Raw genomic sequence first — 23929 nt, forward strand, 5'->3', positions numbered from 1 at the left:
TGCATGGGAGGGTGAGAGTATTCACCAGAGACAGAGTGGGGAGCAGAACAGGCAGACTGACGAAACACACTGCTGAGGGGAGCAGTGGGCGTGACAGGAGAGGTTTGCCGCAACATGCCGGACCCTCGCCGGCCGGCTGGAATCGAACCACGCTGCAGAGGCTGTGGACAGCTTCACAACGCTGCTGCGCTCAACCACCTGCGCCACCAGGGGAGGCCCAAAGATGGTATTTCTTTTACCATTATGTTCCCATTGGCTGCACAGTCTCCGGTAAAATGGCTGATAGCAAATGTTTGGACGTGCTAGGATGCAGCATTCAAAGGAGCAGTTTTCAGGTTTCTGGATTGGGAAGGTGCATGGATAGGGATGCCATTTGTATAGTACAAGAGTCTAAGATTTGAAGGAGACTTGGAAGAGAAGATACCACTCTTTCTTGTTAATGATTCTGATCCCTCTGTGAGAGTTGAGCTTGATCTTCATCAAACCCTTGTCCTACTGAGCACAGAGATGAAATCTATTCCCCAGCCTGGCTCAGTCAATTGTGGCTGTTTGACTGTGTTCTGGCCAATGGTGCGTGAGCAATGGCTCTGTAGGTCCTTCTAGGGGGTTCACACAATTCCCCAGCATGCTCTCTTATTCTCTCCTTTTGTCCTGGTTGGATGTCAACCAAGCACCAGAGTCACCTTGGAAGCCATATGTGAAGATGGTTAAGTCTCTGCTTCCTTTAGGTTCCCACAATATATTAAAAATAGACAGTATTTTTATTTAGCATTTATTTTATTTTGTTTTGTAGTATAATAAATTGTTTGCATTTGGATATTTTTCTTGAAATTATAAGCCTATAGTATATTTCTCAAAGGGGTACAGTTTTGATTGAGCAGTTATTTATCGTGTGGGATGATGGTGCTGAAACTGCCCACGTTTTATCCACTAAATGCTTGTGGTTTCCATCCCCCTCAATAAAGAACTGCCCCTACTTATCAATCACTGCAAAAGCATAAAATCCAATGGAGCATTTATTCATTCTTTTATTTCCCACAGCAACTAGGTTTATTTCCCTTCTTTTTTTTCCATCTTTGACAAAATGAACATGGAAAAGGACTTAAGTTAGAATGGGCAGATGTCAAATCCCAGCCTTACCCTTGACTAGCCATGGGAATCTAGCCATGGGGATCTAGCCAAATCTCTTACCATTCCCTTAGCTTCTGTATCTTCATCTGAAAATGACGATGCCCACTAATATCTACTCTCCAGGGTGGTTTGAAGAATTAAATAAATTCTGAGTTAAGGTGTTTTGGAGCACATAGTAGGTATTTGATACTTTTTTATTTCTATAACTTCTCTAATTTAAATTAAATAAGAAATATTTAGCACCTCACTGTTTCTTTTGGAAAGAAATCTGTGGCCCCAATTTTTTTTCAAAGATTTACTTATTTATTTTTACAAGAACCAGGGTACAGGCCAGATGCACGGGAGGGTGAAAGGATTCACCAGAGACAGAGCAGAGAACAGAACACGCAGACTGACGAAATACACTGCTGAGGGGAGCAGCAGGCGAGACAGGAGAGGTCTGCTTTGCCATGTGGGACCCTCGCCAGCCAGCCGGATCGAACCAGTGCTGCAGAGGCTGCAACAGCTTCACAGCACTGCGCTCAACTGCCTGCACTACCAGGAGAAGCCCCCAAATATTTTTTTAAAGGAAATGTTTTATCTCAGACTGTGGGTATATGTGCACATTGGCATGAGATTCAGGAAAGTTAACACAGAAGGCTACGCTATGATTATATTGTTAATTTGCTGCAACAGTCAACATAGCATAAATGACTTTTGTAGCATGAAAAGAATTAAGAGAAAGCCTAAAAACAGTTTTTTAATCAACTGGATTGAGTAGAGGAAAAGGCTGAGTCCTGGGCTGTCTCTTACTGGCGGGTTTGTGGTCTGTATTTTCAGTTTGCTTTGCTTTTAGGGTAGAAATTAGACAGAGAATGAAATGAGATCTTCCCAAGCCTGACTGAAAGAAAATGAGAAATACATCGTTGTTTCTCAAGCACAGATGTGACGAGGCTACCAGGGGGTCTGCAGGGGAGGTGGGGTGACAGTGACTCATATGGGGAGTACAGAGAAATGAAACAAAGGGTCAGATAAAGCCAGACCAGCAACAGACCGTGGATTCTGACTGTAGAGGGTAAGCTGGGAGGGTAAGGGGAAAGTGGGGGACACAGTGGTCTGTGGTAGAGAAACTACAGGTCTCCAAGTGGTAGTTGTGGTGTGGTAACAGCATCTGAAGGGGGGAGATCCTACACTTCTGAAACACATAACATTGTGAAAAAATGTTACCTCAACTGGAAAAAAAAGAGAAAGAAAAGGTTTTCCAAGCTTCAAAAAAAGGCAACAGAAATTGAGGCTGGTCATTTGTTGGGCTCTGAAGGGCCTGTGCTGTGCACCTGGGACCACGAACAGAGGGACAGCAGCAACTTCAGAACAGCAAAAGGACATGCTATTAACCCCAAATAATGCCTGGTTCCCTTGCCCTCAGGGGCCTGCTGGTGTGGTCGTGAGCCTGAGCTAGGCCGAGCCCTCACTGTGCTGGGCCCCTGAGTGACACAGAAGCGGCAGCCAGAACGAGCTCAGGAGAGGGCGCAGCCCAAGAGGCTCTGTTTGTTTACAGTTTAGAAAATCAGAATCTATGTACTTTGTCTGCTGATGCATAGAAGATGTTCCATGAAAACTCATTCTTTTAAAGAAAATCAACTAATAAAGGAGTCTACTTGCTATTACCCTCCTTTCCAGAAGAAATGAATGTCCACTTGGAGGCTCAGCAAGAGATCTTGTACAGAAAGAAGTTCTCAGAAAACAGGGCCACGCAAGAAGGCAAAACACCACACACACTGCTTTGTGTTTTGTCAGTGTGGTTCATCAATTCTTATTTTTCTAAAATAAAGTGTACAGATTAGAGAACTAGAGGAAGATTGAGAATAAGCTCCATTGTGTCAAAACTGAAGGAACACAGAGTCAGGCAATGTTCCCTGAAGCAGCCTAAGATTGGCGAATGAGACAGAAGATACTGGTAAAATGCGCCATGTGGGGCCTCCCTGGTGGCACAAGGGATTAAGTCCCAGCACTATGAATCTATCTGCAGACATTGCAGCACAAGTTTGATCCCCAGCTAGGGAGCTACCCACATGGCACAGCAGACCTCTCCTGTCTCACCCACTGCTCCCCTCAGCAGTGATTTCAGTCAATCCACCTGTTCTGTAACCCACTCTGTCTCTGGTGAATCCTCTCACGCCCTGCACCTCTGGCCCGTACCCAGGCTCTTGTAGGCATAAATAAATCTTTTGAAAATATGGGTCACGTTATTTGGGCTTTCCAGAATCCTGCAAAATAACCACACAAATGGAGGCTTAGCCACCTGATTATTGATAGTTAATAAATGGTGGTCAAACACCATTGCACACATGCTAATGCCTTTGTGTTGCCTGGCATGTCCTAGCAGAGACAAGAGTACACATAAGACAGATGAGGGGGAGGGAAAATGGATTTTCCCCTTGCCCCCATGCTTCAGGCTCTCCAAGGATGGAAGTGGCAGGACTTGGCATGCCACTGCCCGTTGGCCACGTCCCAGAGCTGTGTAGTTCCTGACGGCGTTCTAGCGGTGGGCGTGCTGCTTTACCTTCCAACGTGTTACAGCATTTCATGAACCCCCAACTACCTGGTGTTCACACAGGAAAAACACACCCTGCAGTGATGTCAGATGATAGATTTTTTTGCACAATAATTACAGAACCGAATAAACCCAAGGGAGTGTGAACGTTTGTGATCGAAAATTTCTAGATTGGAAAAAATACATGTGCTAAGACCCAAAGTGTTGGTGAGCCCAGCACCTGGCCGCTTACTAGATTTCTATGAATGATGTCTGTATTTTTATTTCATGGCCAGATTTCCTCTTCGGACATGATTATCCTGTGCACGGTGCTCGGGCAGAGGCAACGAGAGACACACAGCAGTCTCATTTAATCTATTAGATTTCTTTGTTCTACTACCTCAGGGTACAGAGGCAAATTCCAATTTAGTAATCAAGGCCTTAGTCATCGAGTAAATAACTCAATTTCTTGTCCTTGTTCACTGAGCCAGTTGTAGGAGCAAATACAATGTTTTTATGTCAAGTGTGCGAATGGGTTTATCCGGGCATTGCATTCAGAAATTACATGGATATGCTGAAAATCAATCAGGCTGTAAGAACAGGGACAGGGGTTGGATAGCCAGTGTCCAAAGCCAGAAAATATCTCTGAGATGGAGTTTTTAAATGCAGATACAGTAGATTAGTTCTCAAATCAACAGACTTCAACCTTTAATAGATAAAATCAACCTTAAGACAATGGGCTAGTGCACAGGCATCAGGGGTAGAAATTATTTTGTTCCAGAAAAGAATAAACCTGTTGAATAGAAACAATTGGGGATTTCTTGCTCTCTTTCTCTCTTCAGCCTTTTCTCCCTCCGCCCCCATCCCCCTCTCTTTGTCTCTTTGTCTCTCTCTCTCTCTCTTTTTTTTTTAAGATTTGTTTATTTAACAAGCACTGGGGTATAGGCCAGAGGCCTGGAAGGCAGAGGGGAGGGCCAGGGGCGGGGTATGGGATGAGAGGATTCATCAGAGACAGAGCAGGGAGCAGAACAGTCAGAAGGACCAAAGTACACTGCTGAGGGGAGTAGTGGGCGCGACAGGAGAGGTTTGCCATGCCATGTGGGAATCTCCCTGGACGGCTGGGAGTCAGACCAGTGCTGCAGAGGCTGCGGACAGCTTCTCAGCGTGCTCAATCCGCTGTGCCACCGGGGAGGCCCTCTCTGTCTCTTTCTTTGACTCATTAAATTAAACATTGTTGGGTGATTACAATATCCTAGACACTGTCAAAAATAGAAATATAAAGATGACTAAATCACAATCCCTCCCAAAAGTTTCTCCTACAAAAATCAGTTACAGCTAATCCAGAAAGGTAATGATAGGAATATGCTTATCATTTTGGAATTAAGAAGAAAACTGGCCAGCCCAAGGGGTCCATGAAGAATCTCCCAAGGAAGCTGACACCAAGAAGGAGGTTTATAAAAAATGGCTAAAGTACTGGGGTTGCAGGACTGGGAGGGAGAGGTGATGAGGAATCAGTGAAAATTATTATTTCTCTTTCCTATACCTACTCAAGGAAGTGCTGTCCTTTTGCTTGAGTTGCCAGAGACCAGATACCTGGTAGCATTTTAATAAGAGCAAGAGCTGATGAAATCTTACCCTTCGCCATCTCTACCAGAGCAAGAATAGCTACAACCTGTCACTCACCTACCACAAGTCACACACTTAGTCTGGCTGAATTCTTTCAGCAACACTAGCAGTTGGTATTTTGATTTCAATTTACAAATTAGGAAACTGAGGACAGAGCAGTTAGTTAACTTGTTCAAGGTCACCCAGCTAACACATGGCAATCAAAATCCAGATTCCCAAAGCTTTCACTCCTGCTCCTCTCTTGATCCTTCATTTAGTCCTGTGCTGGTTTCCAGGCTTTCCAGCCAGGGCCACAGCCTGAGCACCTAGCAGGTCACACACTTGTCTCGATGAGTAGAAATTTTTTTCAGATTTCCTCTGGATTTGTCCGTTGTGAGAAAACATTATTCAGTGACATGGATGACTCTCAGGTAAAAAGTGGATTGGATCCTGTTGCATATGATGAAGGTGTAGATACAGATACAGTGAGAATTAGGGGAAAGCGGGTTGGGCCTCAATTCCCAGAATTTGCCAGTCATCTGAAGCTCCTGACGATACTTGGGTTTAATTGAGTTCACGTCAAGTTTACAATACTGTATATGATTTAGGAGCTCTTAAGATGTGTGTTACCATACACAACCACTGCCAAAGCACCATCATCCTCTACCACAGTCCAGTGAGACACTCTCTACTCCTATTCACTCCTTAGAGTTTGTTTTAGTTAAGTTTTGTCTGTTCCTTTGTTTCTTTTTTTTAAAGATTTATTTTATTTATGAATCCAAGAATTGGGGTACAGGCCAGAGGTGTGGGGGCAGTGGTGGTGGTGAGAGGATTTACCAGAGTGGGGAGCAGAACAGGCAGACTGACTGAAGTACACTGCTGAGGGGAGCAGCAGGCGAGACTGGAGAGGTCTGCTGTGCCATGTGGGTCACCTCCCTGGCTTGGGATCAAACTTGTGCTGCAGTGGCTGTGGATTGCTTCACAGTGCTGAGACTTAACCCTTTGTACCACCAGGGAGGCCCTGTTTTCTTTCTTTATAGTTCACATAAGTGTGAAATCATCTGGTATTTATCTTTCTCCTTCTAACCTATTTCACTTAGCATAATCCCCTCCAGTTCCATCTATGGTTTTGCAACTGGCAAGATTTCATTTTTTATAGCTGAATGTATTCCATTTTGTGCACAGACACCACATCTTCTTAATCCACTTCTGTGTCCTTGGGCACTGAGATTTCTATAAATTGACTATTTTTGTGGTTGCAGATTTTGGGTCTTTTCAGCCTCCGTAATAGCATAAGCTGATTCTTTACAATACATTTATATCTATGGGATATTAATAATGGTTTATAATAATGTATGCCAAATGGGATCTAATGAATAGAACATTCTGCTCCATGTTCCTAAGAGCAGAAATATTATGACTTCATCTAAAGATCAGTGTTTCATCTCTGTGAGCACATTTATTAGCTGTAAATACATCTCCGTCTCTATCTATCTATCTATCTATCTATCTATCTATCTATCTATCTTTCTATCTATCTATAAATCATCTGTCTGTTATCATACTGGTTCTGTTTCTCTGGAAAACCTTGACTTTTGTATGGACTTAGAGAAAGTCTCTCTGAGAATATGACAGTTGTGCTGAGCTCTGAAAAATGAGGAAAACACTGACATAATAAGATCCAGAAAAAGATAATTCCAATAAAATGGAATATGACAGCAAGTGCCTGAGGCTGAAATGAGTCAAAAAGCAGGCAGTTAGCATGAGATTATATCAGAGACAGCAGCAGAGACCAGATTGCATCAGTCTCATTGGTTGGGAAGCAGCTTGAATTTTCTTCCCTAAAAGCATTAAAAAGCTGAATAACTGGACCTCAACAAATGTATGTGTAACCAAATAATTAATGGATAAGTAGTTATTTCTCAAATGGTGAAAGATTTTTATTTTTTTAATGAAAGGAGCACACTATTTTTGCCCTTATTCTTGATAATTTTCATTTAGATGGCCTGGCAGACGGGGTCAAAGGGGAAGATGCAGATGAAAGTGGGCTGCGTCCTCTCAGAACAGCAGAGGTGCTGGCTGTAAGTCCTCAGCGCAAATGAGTTTCCTGACATTTTACGATGTGCATTTTAAAAATCTGTTGCAGAGTATGCATGCACTAATGCAGACTGCATTCGCCCAATCATAAGCAATGAATCATCTGTTCAGTGAGGAACAAGGAAACTCACCTCGTCCCAGGAAGCCTGCGGCCTCAAGTTTACACAAGAGCACCCTCTTCTGTGCAGTTGCAGCCCCAGACTTGAGAGACAGGAGAGATGGTCTCGTGTAAAACCGCTGGCAGCCCCCTCCTGAGGCTAAGGGAAAGTGAGCCTCACTAGCTCAATGTAAGCAAGCCGCCTGGCCTCCACATGCCAAAGGCCCCAGCATGCAGATTCCTCTGGGAAAACTGCCTAACAAGTATGCAAAAAGAAAGGAAGAAGAGTTTGGGGCATTTTCTCAGAAGGGGAAGAATTTTGCACCTAATAAAACTCTACCTCCTCACCTACTATGGCAGGGGTTGTCCAGGATGCTCAGGTGGGCCACCCCTGGGAGCCAGGGGAATGAAGTGATGTCCAGAGTACAGAATTTAGAGAGGTGTCCAGAGATGAGCCAGAAGGAGGTATAAACCCGGTCAAGTACAGGACAGCTGTCAGACAAAGGGGTCGCCTCCTGTGTGGCGCTACACTGCCTCAATGGGCGTCTGCTGCTGAGAGTCCCTGGAAAACAGAAAACTCTCCTCAGACACCTGGTAGATAATGCCCTCTTAAATCATTATTGAACAAATGAAAATATTGCCCCCCACCCACGCCACATCATTCAGAGGAAAGGGAAGATGACATTCTGTCAGCTGTCAATTTCTTAGTCTCCTGGCGATTTCAGCTACCTCCAGCCATGATGCTACTACATGTAAAACAGTCACGAGCACCTCGAGAACAAACAACACTGCATGTGCTTAGCTCCAGGAGTGCTGGTTGGCGGGCGGACTTGTGGTCTCAATAAGGTCACTCTTGAATCTGCAGCACCTGGGCTCAGTGGGGGTGAGGGCCTGAGGGTATCTATGCTGAGGTGCTTCAGAGCTGTTCCCAGGAAACTTCACCTCTGGAATGAACTATCTGCCTGGGCTCTTCTTCTCTTGGCAATGGCACAGGTTCCCAAATGTGAGCTCAAGCACAGACCTTGCAGTTCTGCTGCTTCGTGTCTGTGCATCCCCCTTGACCAGAACAGCTCACGTGACCATGTTTGCCAGGGAAGGAGCAGAGGATGACGCTCTTCCCCAGGGGTGATGGGGAAGGAAAGCATATTTCTGAAGAATTTAATCTATCACACAACACCTTTCTTGTAAACTAAAAGGCAGAAACACTAAGCTCTCGTAGAGACAAGACTGGAGGAAAGAGTCCTGGCCAGTTGAATGTCTCCTGCTGTTTGTGCCCTTAGGGTACTGAAGAGTAACTAAAAAGGTTGGTAATATCCATTTCATTTTTAGATAGAAAGGCTGAGGCTCTGAAGAGAGCAGAAAATTGACTGAAATTATTGGGCCTGGAAGCTGCAGTCAGGACTTGAACCCAATGTCTTCTATTCCAAATCCTTAGCATGTGACCAAGTCACCAAGGTCACAAAGGTTGCCTAGGTGCCTGAGCCCTGAAACTTCCCTCAGGCAGTGGCCTTAACTTGTCTTAGTTTTTCTCTTTGGGGATATAGAACAAATTTAGCTCCATTTCTAGAAGGCCATCATCAGCTCCCCTGTCTTCTTGCCTTGAGGTCAAATGCACCCGCTTTTCCTGCTCACCATCCAACCCTTGTCCTCCATAACCCTCACTGTCCCAAGTGTCTGAAGACAGGAATGACAGCAATGAATGGACCTGGATGAAAACATCCAGAGAAGACTTAAAAAAAGAAATTTTAGAATGAATACAGGTGGCTTAAAAAAAAAAAAAAAGCAAAAAAGGCATTGCATTTGAGCTAAAAAGCAAGATAAGGGCTTGGAGAAAGTAAGCAAGCCTGGTGGTGTGAACATCAGGTGGTATTGGGACACTTGATCACACCAGGTCCTGCTATTCAGCCCAAGGAGCACACTAAAGAAACAGGTAAAAGTGCTCATCACTACAGAAAAAAAAAGCGTAACTATATATGGGGATGGATGCTAACTAACCCTACTGTGGGGATTATTTCTCATCAAGCATGTTATTGAATCCTTAGGTTGTCCCCCTGAAACTAAGATAACATTATATTAATTATACCTCAATAATAATAATAAAAGAAATATTTAGACCTGTCCAGTTAGGATGATGAGGAAATCTAAGACCATGTCACTGGAGGAATGTTTAAGCACACTCAAGCTCCTCATCTTAGGAGGAGGAGATCTATCAAAATATGTAAAAGCCACCATTTTGTGAAAAGGACAGAGGTTCTAGAAGGCAGAACTAGTACCGAAGGGTAGAGGTTAAAGATATCTCCTCAACTTGACAAAGTCTAAAATAACTGAGTTGTTCAAATGTGTCTCAGATTTTTTTTGGAAGACAGACTGACATTTTAAGGAAAGCATGGGCAATTGCTTCCCGAAGAGCAGGAGAACAAATTAGAGTTGCTGAATTTTCAAATTTGGAAATTTCACAAAACACAAAGAAATAGCCCTTTATTAGCACAGATATAATGAGAATAGTAATAATAGCAAATTTCTATCGGTCTATTCTGCACTGTAGTTTGGAATATATCATTTCCTCTAAAGTTCTGTGAAGCATTTTGTTTTCATTGTATACAGGGAACAGGGAGGTTGAGGGATTCCCATTATAGAAGAACTAAGATATTCCAGGAGATACCTGGACATTGTCCTGTTGTATGAGATCTGATTATAAGGAAAAAGTGAATGGTCATTCCGGACACTGCTGAAGGAAGAAAGAGCCAGTTCAAAAAGGTCAGCCAGGACTTTGGAAAGTCAGAATCATTTTTCCCCTTATCAGTCAGCATTTGATAACAAAGAGCGCCCTCAACAGCCAGCAAGCCTGCTTATGCAACCCACTCTTTGCAAAGACCTTCCACCTTCCCCAAGACCTCCCGGAAACGGGCATCCTTGTGACAGTGAGCGAGATTCAAGTCAGGGAATCCAGCTGCCAGCATTCTCTTCGCCAAACTTTAAAACATATCTTTGACTACTTTTGCTTAGTTTTTCTTTATCTCAAGTTTGAAGGCAGAGGCCCCCAGGTTTTTGTATATTTTATTTTTGCATCCTCATTATATTACTTTTTTAAAAAGATTTATTTATTTATACAAGAACTGGGGTACAGGCCAGAGATGCAGGAGGGTGAAAGAATCCACCAGAGACAGAGTGGGGAGCAGAACAGGCAGACGACCGAAAACACTGCTGAGGGGAGCAGCGGGTGAGACAGGAGAGGTCTGCTGCTCCATCTGGGTAACTCCCTGGCCAGCCAGGAATCAAACCCATGCTGCAGAGGCTGCAGACAGCTTCACAGCGCTGTGCTCAATCTGCTGTGCCACCAGGGAGGCCCTATATTACTTTTGTATCTTCTATTTTGTCAGTAACATTGATTTTTTACTGAGGAAACATTGGTTTACAACACTGCAGGATCCAACACTGTAGGATCACCCCTTCCGATATATGTTTCCACAACACACCCACCACCAAGGCATTCACAGTCTTCCTCCACCACAGTCCACTGGACCTGCTCCTTCCTTTATACCTCCATGTCCTTGCCACTTCCACCCTCCCCACGCTGGTAGCCTCAGTTCTGCAGTCAGATTTCTACAGTTGTTTTGATTTAGTTTTGTCTGTTCCTTTTTGTTTCTTTGTATTTCACCTGAGTGAAATCATCTGGTGTTTGTTCTCGCCTTCTGACTTATTTCACTTATCATAATCCCTTGACCAGATAGACACATCTCATTTAGGGCTGAATGAGGGCTGGCGGGAAACAAACCATCTCATCTTCTCCTCACCTCCTTCCTGAATCTTACACCTAACACAGTCCTCCTTTTTTGAGATGGAGGTCTCTTCATACCCCCTCTGTTCCCAGCGACCCTCAAGATTGTGAAGTCCAGGCTTGAAGACTCATCCTGGACACTTTTCCTCAGGTAATTTTTCAGCTTCCTATCAGCACCTCCCAGCCTTGACTTCCTTGACTAAAAGAAGACTAATTAAAATGACAAACTTTGCATTGATTTATTACCACACAGGTGAAGACAGGAAACCACCATGGCATTGCTAATGTGTTTGTTCTCTCTCCCACCCCTCCCACCATGCCTGCACCTGTTCCATAACTGAAGCAATGCTGAAAATGGTGGCCCAGTGCAGGGAGCTTTCCTTGTACTTCCTCCTTATTCAGTACTTTTCATCTTTCCCCTTCTGAATATGGTACCCCCAGCAAGGTTTGCCTTTACTAAGGGTTTTCGCAAGTCTCTCTTCTGGTCCCAATGGCTATCCACTCAGGCGCTGTTTCTCATTTGCATTTCCCAGATGGAAAAATTGAGATCCCAAGAAGTTAAGTGATTAACTCAAAGTCACATGACTGCTAGAAAAATTGTTAATTTAACCCTAACACTTGGAAGTACCAATAATTTTTTTTCCTCTCTAAAAACATTAGTGCAGTCATAGTAATTGGGGTACTGAGCTATAGCCATTCAGCAAATAATTCCTGAACATTAACTGTATGCAAAATGGTGTTCTCAGGAGTAGAACATGAGGAAAGGGCAGTAAGGAAGGCTAATGCTCTGATATCATTCTGTGAAACCCCACCACACTTATGCCCCCTTGTGAGTTCAGCATGAGGACCTGGTCTGACCCCTTAGTGTTGACATCAACTTTTCCCTTGTTCGCTTAGACTCTTCTTTTGACTTTGTTTGTTCTGCAGCTTCTAACTTCTTCCCCCTCTTTTCATAGAAAATCTCCAGAGTATAATATACATCTTTTTTTTTTTTTAGGGCTATACTCTTTAGCAACCTGCACCTAAAATTATGCAAAAAAGTGGTTCAGTCCAAAAGTCTCTTCCATAGATTGTTCATGACCAATCAAAGTAATATTCCTTCTACATGACTACTGGGTTTTATTTTTTTTTATAGCATTCACTACTCTCTGAAATTATCTTTTCTGTTGATTGACTTTATACAGTGGGTCTTATTTAATGTTCATCCATCCCACCCAAGGTACTATTGTTCTAACCCCACTTTTACAGATGTTGAAAGTAATTTAGGGAAGTTATTTCCTTTGATGGGTCACAAAGATCAAAAATGGAGGAATCCACACTCCAGCCCAAGTCCAAGAGTGAGGAAAGCTCATCTTTGTAACTACTACGTAACGCTAGTATGACAAACTGCTTAAAGTTTGATGATCTTCAACAAATCGAAAAAAGTCTATAAGATCTGGTGCTAATTCCTCAAGTCTTGAGCAGTGGACTTTGGGCTGCATCGTTTGGGAAGATGAAGCCAAGAGAGAGGCAGGAAGGGAGCTCCACAGAGATTTTCAGGAGTGTGTTTAGTGTGATGGGGGGAGTGTTTCGGTTAGGAATAAAGTCTCCTTAGATTTACACCTGCATAGAGCAGTTTTGAAGGCAACAAAAGTGAGTTGCCTGACTTAGAGATATGATGTCAAGAAAGGAGAGCTCTTTGAAAAGTAACTTTAGGAAATTCCCCTTCCCATTCTCCAGCAGATGAATGTCATTGCCTCTCATGTGCTCATGGCCTGACTAAAAGTTATACTCCCTTTTTTACATGAGGACCTTCATGGCTGTTGTCTTGAGGGACCAGCCTTTACAAATTTGCCTCCTCAATTTTGCCTAACACTATGACTGAAAGACTATGCTTGGAAAGACAAAAAAATCATGTTATTTCAGGCTTCTTTTGAAAAGGTATGAAGAAAATATACATGGAGGTACAATTGCACGTTAATTAGCCTTCAAAAGAAGAAAATTCCAGGGCCTTCTACGTGGTGCAATGAGTTAAGCACAGCACTGTGAAGCTATCCACAGCCTCTGCAGTGTGAGTTTGATCCCCTGGCAGACCAAGGAGCTACCCACATGGCACAGCAGACCTCTTCCTGCCTCGCCCACTGCTCCCCTCAGTGTATTTCAGTCAGCTTGCCTGTTCTGTTTCCTGCTCTGTCTCTGGTGAATCCTCTCACCCCTGCACCTCTTTCCTACACCCCAGTTCTTGTATGCATAAATAAATAAATCTTTAAAAAAAAGATAATCCCAACATTTGTGATAATGTAAATGAACATGCAGGACAGGAAGCTATTATTCAGACACAGAAAGACAAATACTTGACAATCTCTCTTGTATGTAGAATTTAAAACAGAAAACAGCTGATGAATGAGTGGGAATATGGGGCTTCACCTTTGTCAGATGGTCCCATCTGCTAGGCCCCTTCCCGCCAGCTGCGTGTAACACAGAGAAGTTCCCGCCTCCCTCATCTGCAGGCCTATTCATGTGCCTCAGTAAAACCTCTGTTTGTTGTATTACTGAAAATGAGGTTACTTATTATACTAGAAGTAAAGAAATGTACCAAATGTACCTCCTCAGTGTGAGGTTTGATGGTACTAGGTCATGTCCTATTTGTTGTTTTTTTTTTTTTTTTTTTGCCATCATCTAAAATGATTAGATTTCTTTTCCCAGATAAAAGGTTGAATGATTATGCTTCAGGATCAGCAGTGAGGTGCCCTTAAAATGTCTCTGTCCTAATCAATCAGGGAAAAATGACTTCCCCACTGCCCTGCAGGAGAAGGGACAGCAAGAAGTCAGGTCATTAATTTTCTTGCATAATAGGGAAGTATGTTCCCATTGATTTGAAAGGTATGCTCCAGTTCTAGCAGAGAAAAGTATTTGGGAAACAGGTATTTGTCAGTCCACATTCTTGCTATTTTTGTACAGGTAGGAGAGTTGCTTCAATTTCATCCTTACCAAGAAAATTAAGATATTATTTTATTAAGGGCCATAGATGCTCAGTTTGAATTGCACATATTGGATTTGAAGAAGGGATTGGAGAAAGGGCATGTTCTCACTTTACCATTTTTTTATGATTTTATCAATCTTCTCCATCCATTTATTAATCAATGAAAAGATCACTCCTACACTATCTGTTGAACTCCCGGGCACTTGTCACTGCCACCTGAGGCGGCTCTTCCACAGTTGAAGAGAAGACAAGAGCACAGGGATAAAGACAGTGGATTTGTCAGAAAGCACACAAAATCTCTCGACAGTTGGCCACTTCAACTTATACTACAAAGAAACATAATGTCAGCCATTCTTGGTGCAGTCTGCTAAGGAAATAATGACATAGCTTAAAAAAAAAGTGAGCTAGTTCAAGATCTGGTTGATAAATGCTTTCAATCAACATGTTGAGTACCTACCCTGTAGCAGATTCCTGAAATATAACAGAAATAGCAAAGACTTCTACGCCTCCACCTCTGAAAAAATTATTGCCCCGCACAGTTGATAGTCTTCTCAGAAAGGATGGACAGTAACCATTAAATGGAAAAAAGTAAGCAAGCTGTACAATATGTTAAAATGTAAAGACAAATTTGATAATAAAATAAAGAATTACAATAGGATAAGGAGTGCTGGCACACAGGTTGAATTTTAAAGAGGAGACTCAGGGGGTCTCCCCGGTAGTGCAGCAGATTGAGTGCTGTGCTGTGAAGTTGTCCATAGCCTCTGCAGTGTGGGTTTGACTCCCAACTGGCCAGGGAGATACCCACATGGTGTGGCAGACCTCTCCTGCCTCGCCCACTGCTCCCCTCAGTCATGTATTTCACTCAATCTGCCTGTTCTGCTCCCTGCTCTGTCTCTGATGAATTTTCTCATCACCCCCTCATGCTTCTGTCCTGTGCCCCAGTTCTTGTATAAATAAATTTAAAAAATATCTTAAAAAAAAAAGAGGAGACTCAAGGTGAGCCTGCTTAGTAGGATGATATTTGAGCAAACACTTGAAGGATATGAGAGTTAGTAGTGTGGTTATCTAGAGTCAGTGGGAAGGGCTGAGGGTTCATAAATAGGGAAGAGGCCCACATTGCTGGGATGGAATGTGGGAGTCAGAAGCATGGTAAATATGACATCAAAAAGGTAGCAATCGCTAGAGCCCATGGGGCAATTTTAGTCTAACTCAAGGATTTAATTTTTACTCTGAATGAAACTGGAAGCCAATGGAATGTGTTAAGTAGAAGAGTAATATGATCTATCTTGTCTTGTGAGAGATGTTGATTAGTTTAGAGAGATTGGGTTGCTGGTGGATGAGAATAGAATCAGCGAGGGAGGCTATTGCAATCATCCAGGAGAGGTGTGACAATTCAGAACTAGCTAGTCAGAGAGGAGGTTGTAAGAAATGGTGGGATTTTGTTTTATTCTGAATGTATGATCATCAGTAACTTTTGACAAATAGGAGCAGGGCAAAAAAAAAAAAAGAAAAAAAGAAAGAAAGAAACACGTGAAGGATAATGCCATGACTTTTCTCCAGAGATACTGAGTGAGGAAGGCTGCAGGAAGGGCAAGAATAGAGAAAAGATCTGGAATTCAGTACAGACACCTTCAGTTTGAGATGTCAATTGGGTAACCCAGTGGAGATGGTGTATAGATCCTTGAATATTGCAACCTGGAGTGAAGGAGTGAAAATCTGGATTTGTGATATAAATTTAAGAGTAATCAATATGCAGATAGTATTTATACCTTAAGACTGAATGAAATCACCAAAGGAGTGAAAGAAGATTAATAAAAAAGAGAAATGATCCCATAATTGACCTCAAAATACTGCACCATGAAAAGGCAAAGGGAAAGATGATAAATTAGCCAAGAAGACTGAGAAATGTTTAGAAGCAGATAGGAAGAAAGCGTAAAGTGTGTCTTTTAAAAGGTGGAAGTAATCAAATAACTCAAATGGTGCCAAAAGGTCAGATTAGACAAGACCAGGATGACTGACTGCTGAATGTGGAAATAAGGAATTTATTGGTGACCTTAACAAGACACTTTTTGTGAAAGGTGGGATGAATACTTAATTACTAAGCAAAAGACATCAGGGCAGTCAGTGTAGACAGCAATTCTTAGAATGTTTTTTTCTGCACTAGGGGAGCTGGATGAATCAAGAAGGAACAACTTTAAGATGGGGAATTAACAACTTCTTTGAATGCCCATGGGGTTGATCCAGCACAACTGGAGGAGATAGAGGGCAAAATTGCTGGAGAAAAGCCCTTGAACTTGTCAAGGGGTCTGCCTCTAAATAGGGATACAACTTGCTTTTTCCCCCCTCAAGTCTTAAATTCCTTAGAAATCATTTAATTAACGTTGACAATGATGCATCCATTTACAAAGATTGGAGAGAGGATATCTTCTCAAACAACTCTTAGTCTTACAAGGGGATTGGTAGCTTCTCTTTGATTATGATATTAGTTGAGAAACTTACCAGTTGATCATGGTGACAGAAGATGTGATAATAGGTTAGTTCCATCTATTACATGCACTTGCTTTATATTAATCATGACTTATTAAGAGATGGATGTAATAGAAATGGAGTGACTTCACAGTTTAAAATGACTTAACTATCTGATGTGACAGTGGCCAACTGTTTATGAGGATACTGGTAAACAGACACATGAATCAAGGGTAGATAAAAACCTAGTCATGCTAAGATACTAAGACCAAAAATTAAATAGGTGGTTTTGCTACTCACCTCTGAATGCAGTGTAAATATAAGAGCAAAATTAAACCAACAGGAGACACTTTGGACTTCATGCTCATGGCATCTCCAAAGCTTTGTCCATATTTTGGCAACAGTGCCCAGAGGCTTTGCCCAGAAAAGCAGCCCCCTCTCCCCATGAGCTGACTCAGCAAGGGAAACTCCAGACCCACACACATGCCCTCCCTGCTTGCTGGTCTCTGGAACCTCACCTAGTGGTTCATAACCTCCTTCTTTCATTGCCAACTGAATTGTATGTTTATATTATTGAATTGTGGATTTTTCCCCCAATAAATCATTGTAATTATGTGTGATTGGCTTGAGTCCTAAGTGAGAGCTCTCCACTCAGGTGGAAGTTTGCATGTTGAAATCCAACCTGCAGATTTTACCTTCTTACAACGGGCCATATAAAGACACCAATTATAGGGTAATTAAATGCTTTCATAATTAGATGATCAGGTAATTAGGGCCACAAAATGAACCAGAGACAAAATCTTGTGGAATTATACATGCTTCTAGAAAAATGGCTATAAAGCACATATTTTGCTAGTAGTTTGTCAGTATCTCCAGCTTGATATAGAAGATAAATATCATAATATTCAAGTCTAGCATGATAGGAAATTCTTTCTACTTATCTACTATTCTCCCGACCTACACTCCTCTTCCCTCAGAAAAATGGGTCCATTCAACATTTCTGATAATTTCCCTGACCTCTGATATTGTTTCAATTTGCACATCCTCCCACCCTTTTTTTTTTCAATGTTCTACTCAAATTTTTACCTCTATTAAGCCTGTTATCATCGCACCAAAATGGATTCTTTTTCTCTGAATTTCTAGAATATTTTGTGTGTGGCACTATTTTAGCATTTGTAATCCAATGTTTTGCTTCAGTTATGTATGTGTATATATATATATATATATATATATATATATAAAATGTCCCTACTAGAGTCAAAGGCCTTGAAAAGTAAGAAGGTTATTAAATATTGCACCTTAACCCCTTGTCCAGAGTAGTGTGTGTGTGTGTGTGTGCGCGTGCGCATGTGTGTGAGAGAATGAAGGGAGAAAGAAAGTTAGGAAAGAAGAGGGTGAAAAGGAATTTTATTTTTTTTTTTTTTTTTTTTTTTGGACATTGTGGGCTTTTATTAGGACAAGCATTCCCATAACCACAAAGATCTCTTTAAACAATTAGGTGTCCAAAGTATCTTTGTTAGTAATCCAAAATGAACAGAATTAACCACAAATCAACCATGTCTGCATATAAAATGAGTCTCCAGAAGTTTTTTTTAAACACTGAGATCTAGTTATATTATTTTCCAACTTAGAGTGACTAATAATCTAATTTTGAAAAACATAACTAATACAGATAATACTGATGATGGTACTGTCCCATATTAGATATTTGATCTAGTATTTTTATGAATTCAATGTAATATCCAAAAACAACCTTACAGGACAAAATATTTTTAAGTCTTAATTAAAGAGACATGATGAAAAGACAGGTTTTATACATAAATAATTTTAAAAAACTGTCAGGCACAGAACTGTAAAATTTTCATTTGAATATAAGAAAATGCTACAAAGCAAAGAAAAATGCTATATTGTCAAAACAGAGAATAAGAGCTATTCTGAAACAAATGTAAAATCATAATAATGAAATTGTGGCAACTATTCCTAATGTATAATAGATACTTAATGCCCTGAGGAAAATGAACAGAACAATTTCCTGAGGTGGTAGTGGCAAAGGACAGAAGTGGCTTTAAAAATTCCAAGATGCTGCAAATTAACTTATCACCTCCTTCACATAAAAGAGAGACTCTCTTGGGAGATTTTTAACACCATTAGCAGGCACATCTTATGGCAGTTAATGAAATGCTTCAGATTTCAGTGGAAAACTATTTCAATGGTGAAAATGATGTAGGAATCAGAAGCATATTCTGCTGAGACACTAGGTAATTGACACTTTCCCGAACGGCGGCCACCACTCTGGGATCCTCGTGTGCCCGGTGTCTGCCAGCTGCACGACTATCTGCAGTCTCGTTCCACCAAAGCACATGAACTCGATTGAGTGCTCCATAGTCTGTGTGGAAAACTCCAACTAGTTTTGAATAGCCTAGACTTACATGAGCATTAACTGCCTTTTGAAATGCTTCACCCCACAGAGCTGGCCCACCTGGTTTCATCTGAAAAATAACCAATTCATAGACTCCTTCTTTTGGAGGTTTTTGCAGTTTGCACCATGGTACCAGATAAGTAATCTCACTCTCTTGTTTATCCATCAAAGGCAAATTTGGAATGAGAAATTGTTCCTGCCATTTCTTATCCTTGGCCAAGGCTTTGCGAACTTCAGTTCGATGTGCAAAATTATCATACTTCCAAATACCGAACACTTTGTTCATTCTGCCTCCAAAGTCTACACTCCAGTATCCAATCAATTCAGAGTGAGCTGTACGAAGATGAATATGTTCTGTAAAATTTTTCAGGAATTCATTCATCTTTGAGGGTTTAAGGCAATAGGTACGAAATTCATAGAATGTTCCATCATACTGCCTGGGGCCTGTAGCAAAAGATGAGCATACCTGAGGCGCGTGTGTCCGCGCGGCCAGGGCCTTAGTCAGACCACTTCGAAGGATGAGCATGGTGCGGCCTTGAATGCTGGGAAAGGCAGCCAGTGGGTATTCTCTCAGAGATTCCAACTCTTACCCGGCTTCCCGACTGAAGCGCACCCCGCCTGAGCTCCGGGCAGGGCGGCCTCGGGGCGGGTCCGCTCCGCCCCCAGTGCCCGCGAGGGGCGGCCGGACAGCCCAGCCCGTGAGCGGCGCCGGGGCCCAGCGCGGGCTGAAAAGGAATTTTAGAGAATGATGATCAACATCAGAAACTATTTGATCATCTGAACCGTTGCATTTCTCAGCAATAGCTTTCTTCTTTCAGAATTACAAACTGAAAGTCAATTCCCAGTAGGACAAGGAATTTACAGAAGTTTCTGAGCATGTTCTTTCTACCTGTCACCATGTAGACATTAACAGCACCTCCTATGTGTGCCTGTGCAGATAAATACGTGGTTGCCACTTATTGAGCAGTTATTATGTGCTAGGAACTGTTATGAGCACTTTGCAAAAGGTATGCTATATTTAATTATCATAATAAATACATGAAGGGATAATTATTACTAACTCCATTTTACTGATGCCAAAACTAAGGGGTAGAGAAGTCACGAAGCTTGTCTACAGTCACAAGGCTGGAAACAGGTGTAGACCCATTTCAAACCCTGTTTACTCAAGACCTGCATGTTTCAGCAGTCTGACTTTTCCAATACAATTAGAAGAATGTCAAAAGCAAAGCTGAGCATTTTGTTGGAACCAGTCACCCTTGTCCCTCCAAGCTGAGCTTCTACTTAACATTGGGGCAAGATATTAGAGGGGAGATCTGAGGAGGTCGAAACAGTAAAATGAAGTCAATTTTTGAGATTGGTGAGTAGAAATGAACATGTTTGTGCAGCTTCATGGTCAAGGAGTCTCTAGAACATGTTATGTGCACACATGTACATCCACATACAACCTCAAAGGTCTTGAGGCAACTTGGTTTTGAGTACTTGGAACTAATAAGGTGAGACTATCTGGCTAGTTGTAATTCCCAGGTTTCTGAAGAAAGGTTCCCATCAAAGGAAATGTAACCCCAATCTTAACACCAATCACTTTTTTGTTCTGGAAATACTGTTTTCCATTCAGCCAGACCTGGTTCCAAGGTTCCCAGGACATTGTGGGTGACAGGGTAGGAGTTGAACATTTGAATTATGTTCAAGGGCAAAGAGGAGTTGTTTCCAATAAGAAAAACTGTGTAGACCACATAACCCATTAGTTTAGTAATCTGAGGGGCATGGGAGGGAGACCTGAAATTCTGAACTAAGAGAATGGAAATCAAAATAGGGAGAGGGGTGGCTCAACACCCCTCTCTCTGGGGAAATACAAATAAGTAGAATACAACGAGGTACCACACTTCAGACTCACCCCATTGGTTGAAATTTAAAAATTTGACAACACCAACTGTTGGGCAGGATGTGGAGAAACTGGAAACTCAAACATTGCTGGTGGGAATGTGAAAAGGACCAGCCACTTTAAAAATGATTTAGTGGTTTATTAAAAAGATGATTGCGTGCATGTGTGCAATATAAAGAAACAAAACAAAAACGGATTCTTGGTTTCTGATAACAAAACTAAGGTTACCGGAGAGGAAGAGGGTGCAGCTTGGGGGTGGGAGGAAGAGGGAACTTATCCAATGGGCTGTGGTGGAGGGTTACTGGTACTTCTGAAGTGGGTGTGATGTGGAAACATACATTTGAGTGTGAACCTAATCCCCTAAATCACATACAAGGTTGTAAACCAATGTTACCTCAAAGAAAAAAGGTTAAACATACCTTTACCATATACCCAGTAATTCTACTTGTAGCTCTCTACCAAGAGAAAGGAAAACCATTTCACAAGGCATGCACATAAATATTCATAATAATATCATATGTACAAAAATATCTATCAAGTGAAATGTGGATACACAATATGAAGACACAGCACCCATGCAGTGGGACATTATGCCAGGGTGAAAAGGAAGAAAGGGAGGAGGCTTAAACAGGGGCCCGTCTCCTGAACTTTATGCTCAGTGAAAGATGACAGATGCAAAGACCACACTTTGCATGATTCCATTTATATAAAATTACAAGACCCAAGACCTGTGGTTGCCAGACTCAGAGTGGGGAACCAGCCCAAGGGAACCTTTGGGATTTAGGGAAGTGCTTTAAATCTGGATTGTGTTGATGATCACACAAAAGTGTAATTTTCCTAAACTCATCAAACTGTACACTTAAAATGATAGATTTCATGGTTTAAGAAGTAACCTCAGTAAAGTTTTCTTTCTTTCTTTCTTTTTTTTTTTTTGGTCTGACAGCATTTGCATTCTTTTATTTTCATCAATAGTAAAGCTTTCTTTAAAAGGGGTGGGGAAAGATGGATTTGAGGGAAATTGAGGAAGAAGAATATTCCAGACCCAATGGCTGATTGGCAGTGAGGGTTGAATGAGAAGAAAGAGACTAGGATGACCCCCAGGTTTTTTATAGGAATTGGGGTGGTGACTTTGCACAAATATAAGACAATGAGTGAGGGCTCAAAGAAACAAGAATTAAAATAAGTCTACAGGATTCCCTTCACTTTCGAGGCACAGCAACTTCCTCTTCTAGTCCCTTAAAAGTTTAGAACTGAAGCACATTTCGTGACCTCTGTTTCTTCATTCTTACCAGAGTCGCCAGTCTCTAAAAGCAGCACTTCCAGCGTGTCTGAAGCAGATGAAAGCAAGCAGCCTATCAAATCCCCTGCGAGGCTGCTCTAGTAAGCTATATTTTATTTCAGGAGTGCAGAGGCTTAGATAACTTTAGAGGCCTTGGCCCATTAGGGATGTAATAAACCTCCTCCTTTTTTTAGCTCTTCCCTGAAAGTAACTGAATCTTCTTCTCACCTTTACAGGCGTCCAATAGGAGCATGTCTCAGGGAGAGAAATCTCTGCTAATAAACCAGTTAATCGCAGCCCTCTCTGCAATGACTTAGTTTGGACAAAAGCTCAGTCTTTATTTTTAAAAGACTATAAAGGGTATCCTTTAGGTATTATTTGCTTGCATTGAAACTGAGTATTTGATTTGCTTGCTTAGAAGCTTGCATAAGGCTCATTTTCCCTTAGCCTCTGTACAAATGCAGTCTGAACTACAAAGCTACTTAGAAATATTTCTCTCTCTTAGAAAGAAAATTAGGTGAAGAAATTTAGCATTGTTTATAAATAAATACACATTCAACAACCACAGAGTTTCCAAAAAAAGGGACTATATAGCACATGTTTTCATATTAATATTCCCTATTATAAAACAAAGCCTACATATTCGTTCTTTCACTATTGGCTTAATTCTTTTGCTCATCAAGAGTCATCCATCATTCTTTGAAATATATTTTATAGTCTGATCAGAAACTTGGGTTTAGACAGATAGAAAAACCTCAATTTATTGCTAGAGGATACCAAAACTTGCCATGTTTGTCTTCTCCAGATTCATTTCTTTAACAAAGGCATACATCTTGTTTAAATGGAAACACCCATTTATCCTACTGACGTGTGAGGATAACATGGAATGCAAGAATAGCTGGCAGTAGCTTCCCATTTTGTTCTATTCTGGGGCATGGGCCCAGGATCTGCCCATCCCTTCTGCCCCACCACTATCAAGGAGGAACAAGGGTCGAGGGCAAGCTCAGTACTTACACAGTTTAGTATATTATAACCAAATTTTGACTCAAGCCATTTATTAGAAATTCAGCAATGGCAGCTTTCCAGTCTTTTATAATTCTTCCATGATCTCTACAAGGTGAATCTTCAATGTCTCCTGCTGTTTTCATCAATTCTCTTATCTGATGACTGGTTGTAAGGACTCAGTGATAACTGAGATCTTTCCTTTTTAAGCTGGCATTTTCTTAAGGGATTTATAAACTATTTTCATGCTTAGAGATAACAATGACTTTTTGTGAATAAATATAAAAAGTTAGCAGGAAGTCCTTTCCTTCTGCCAACCCCAAACTCCTTTTCCCTCATAAATCCATGGACAAGTCACAACTGTTAATTTCTTCAAAATCCAAGAGAAGTGCTCTTATGGGTTTAACAAGCAGGCTACCAAAATAAATAGCAGCCTATACATTCAGAATCAACATAGATGAAAATGTCTCCAAATGTGATCTCTCTTGCGTGATAGGAGGAGCAGGAAGATTTCTAGGTCCTTGAATCTGATGGGGAGAGTGAAAAAGAAGGTTCTTGTCTATAATTTTAGATAATAAGACCATAGATTTGTTTCACTTTATGGACTATCCAATAACATGAAACTAAAATTAAGTCCATATTTTGATTGGGTTGTTTCTTTTTTGTTGGATTATATATGAACTTTGCATATTTTAGAGA

At 41.5% G+C, this 23929-nt stretch overlaps 1 protein-coding gene and 1 long non-coding RNA gene across 5 annotated transcripts in view; both read right to left on the reverse strand.

Annotated features, from left to right (window-relative positions):
- Positions 1-23929, reverse strand: part of LOC119234266 (uncharacterized) — a 70338-nt gene that overhangs the window by 20786 nt on the left and 25623 nt on the right. The window contains exons 4-5 of one of the 4 annotated variants that reach the window (XR_008549981.1): positions 7791-8004; positions 7623-7698 (exon numbers count right to left, since the gene is read on the reverse strand). The exons of 2 other annotated variants lie outside the window; for them this stretch is intronic. This is a non-coding gene — a long non-coding RNA (uncharacterized LOC119234266). Of the gene's footprint in view, positions 1-7622; positions 7699-7790; positions 8005-23278; positions 23758-23929 lie in introns of those variants that run through there. One more of the 4 variants, XR_005122572.2, reaches the window with a different exon arrangement.
- On the reverse strand, positions 18329-19704 carry LOC119234265 (protein NipSnap homolog 3A-like). Its single transcript, XM_037497098.2, has one exon. The coding sequence runs from the start codon at positions 19591-19593 to the stop codon at positions 18850-18852; it is 744 nt and encodes a 247-aa protein (XP_037352995.1). The 5' UTR covers positions 19594-19704; the 3' UTR covers positions 18329-18849.

This window comes from Talpa occidentalis, unplaced genomic scaffold (assembly GCF_014898055.3).
Source record: "Talpa occidentalis isolate TD23 unplaced genomic scaffold, MPIMG_talOcc4v2.1 talOcc4.8, whole genome shotgun sequence".
NCBI lineage: Eukaryota > Metazoa > Chordata > Mammalia > Eulipotyphla > Talpidae > Talpa > Talpa occidentalis.

Coding starts and splice junctions, on each gene's coding strand:
- LOC119234265 (XM_037497098.2), bottom strand. CDS start 19,593: ATGCTCATCCTTCGAAGTGGTCTGACTAAGGCCCTGGCCGCGCGGACA.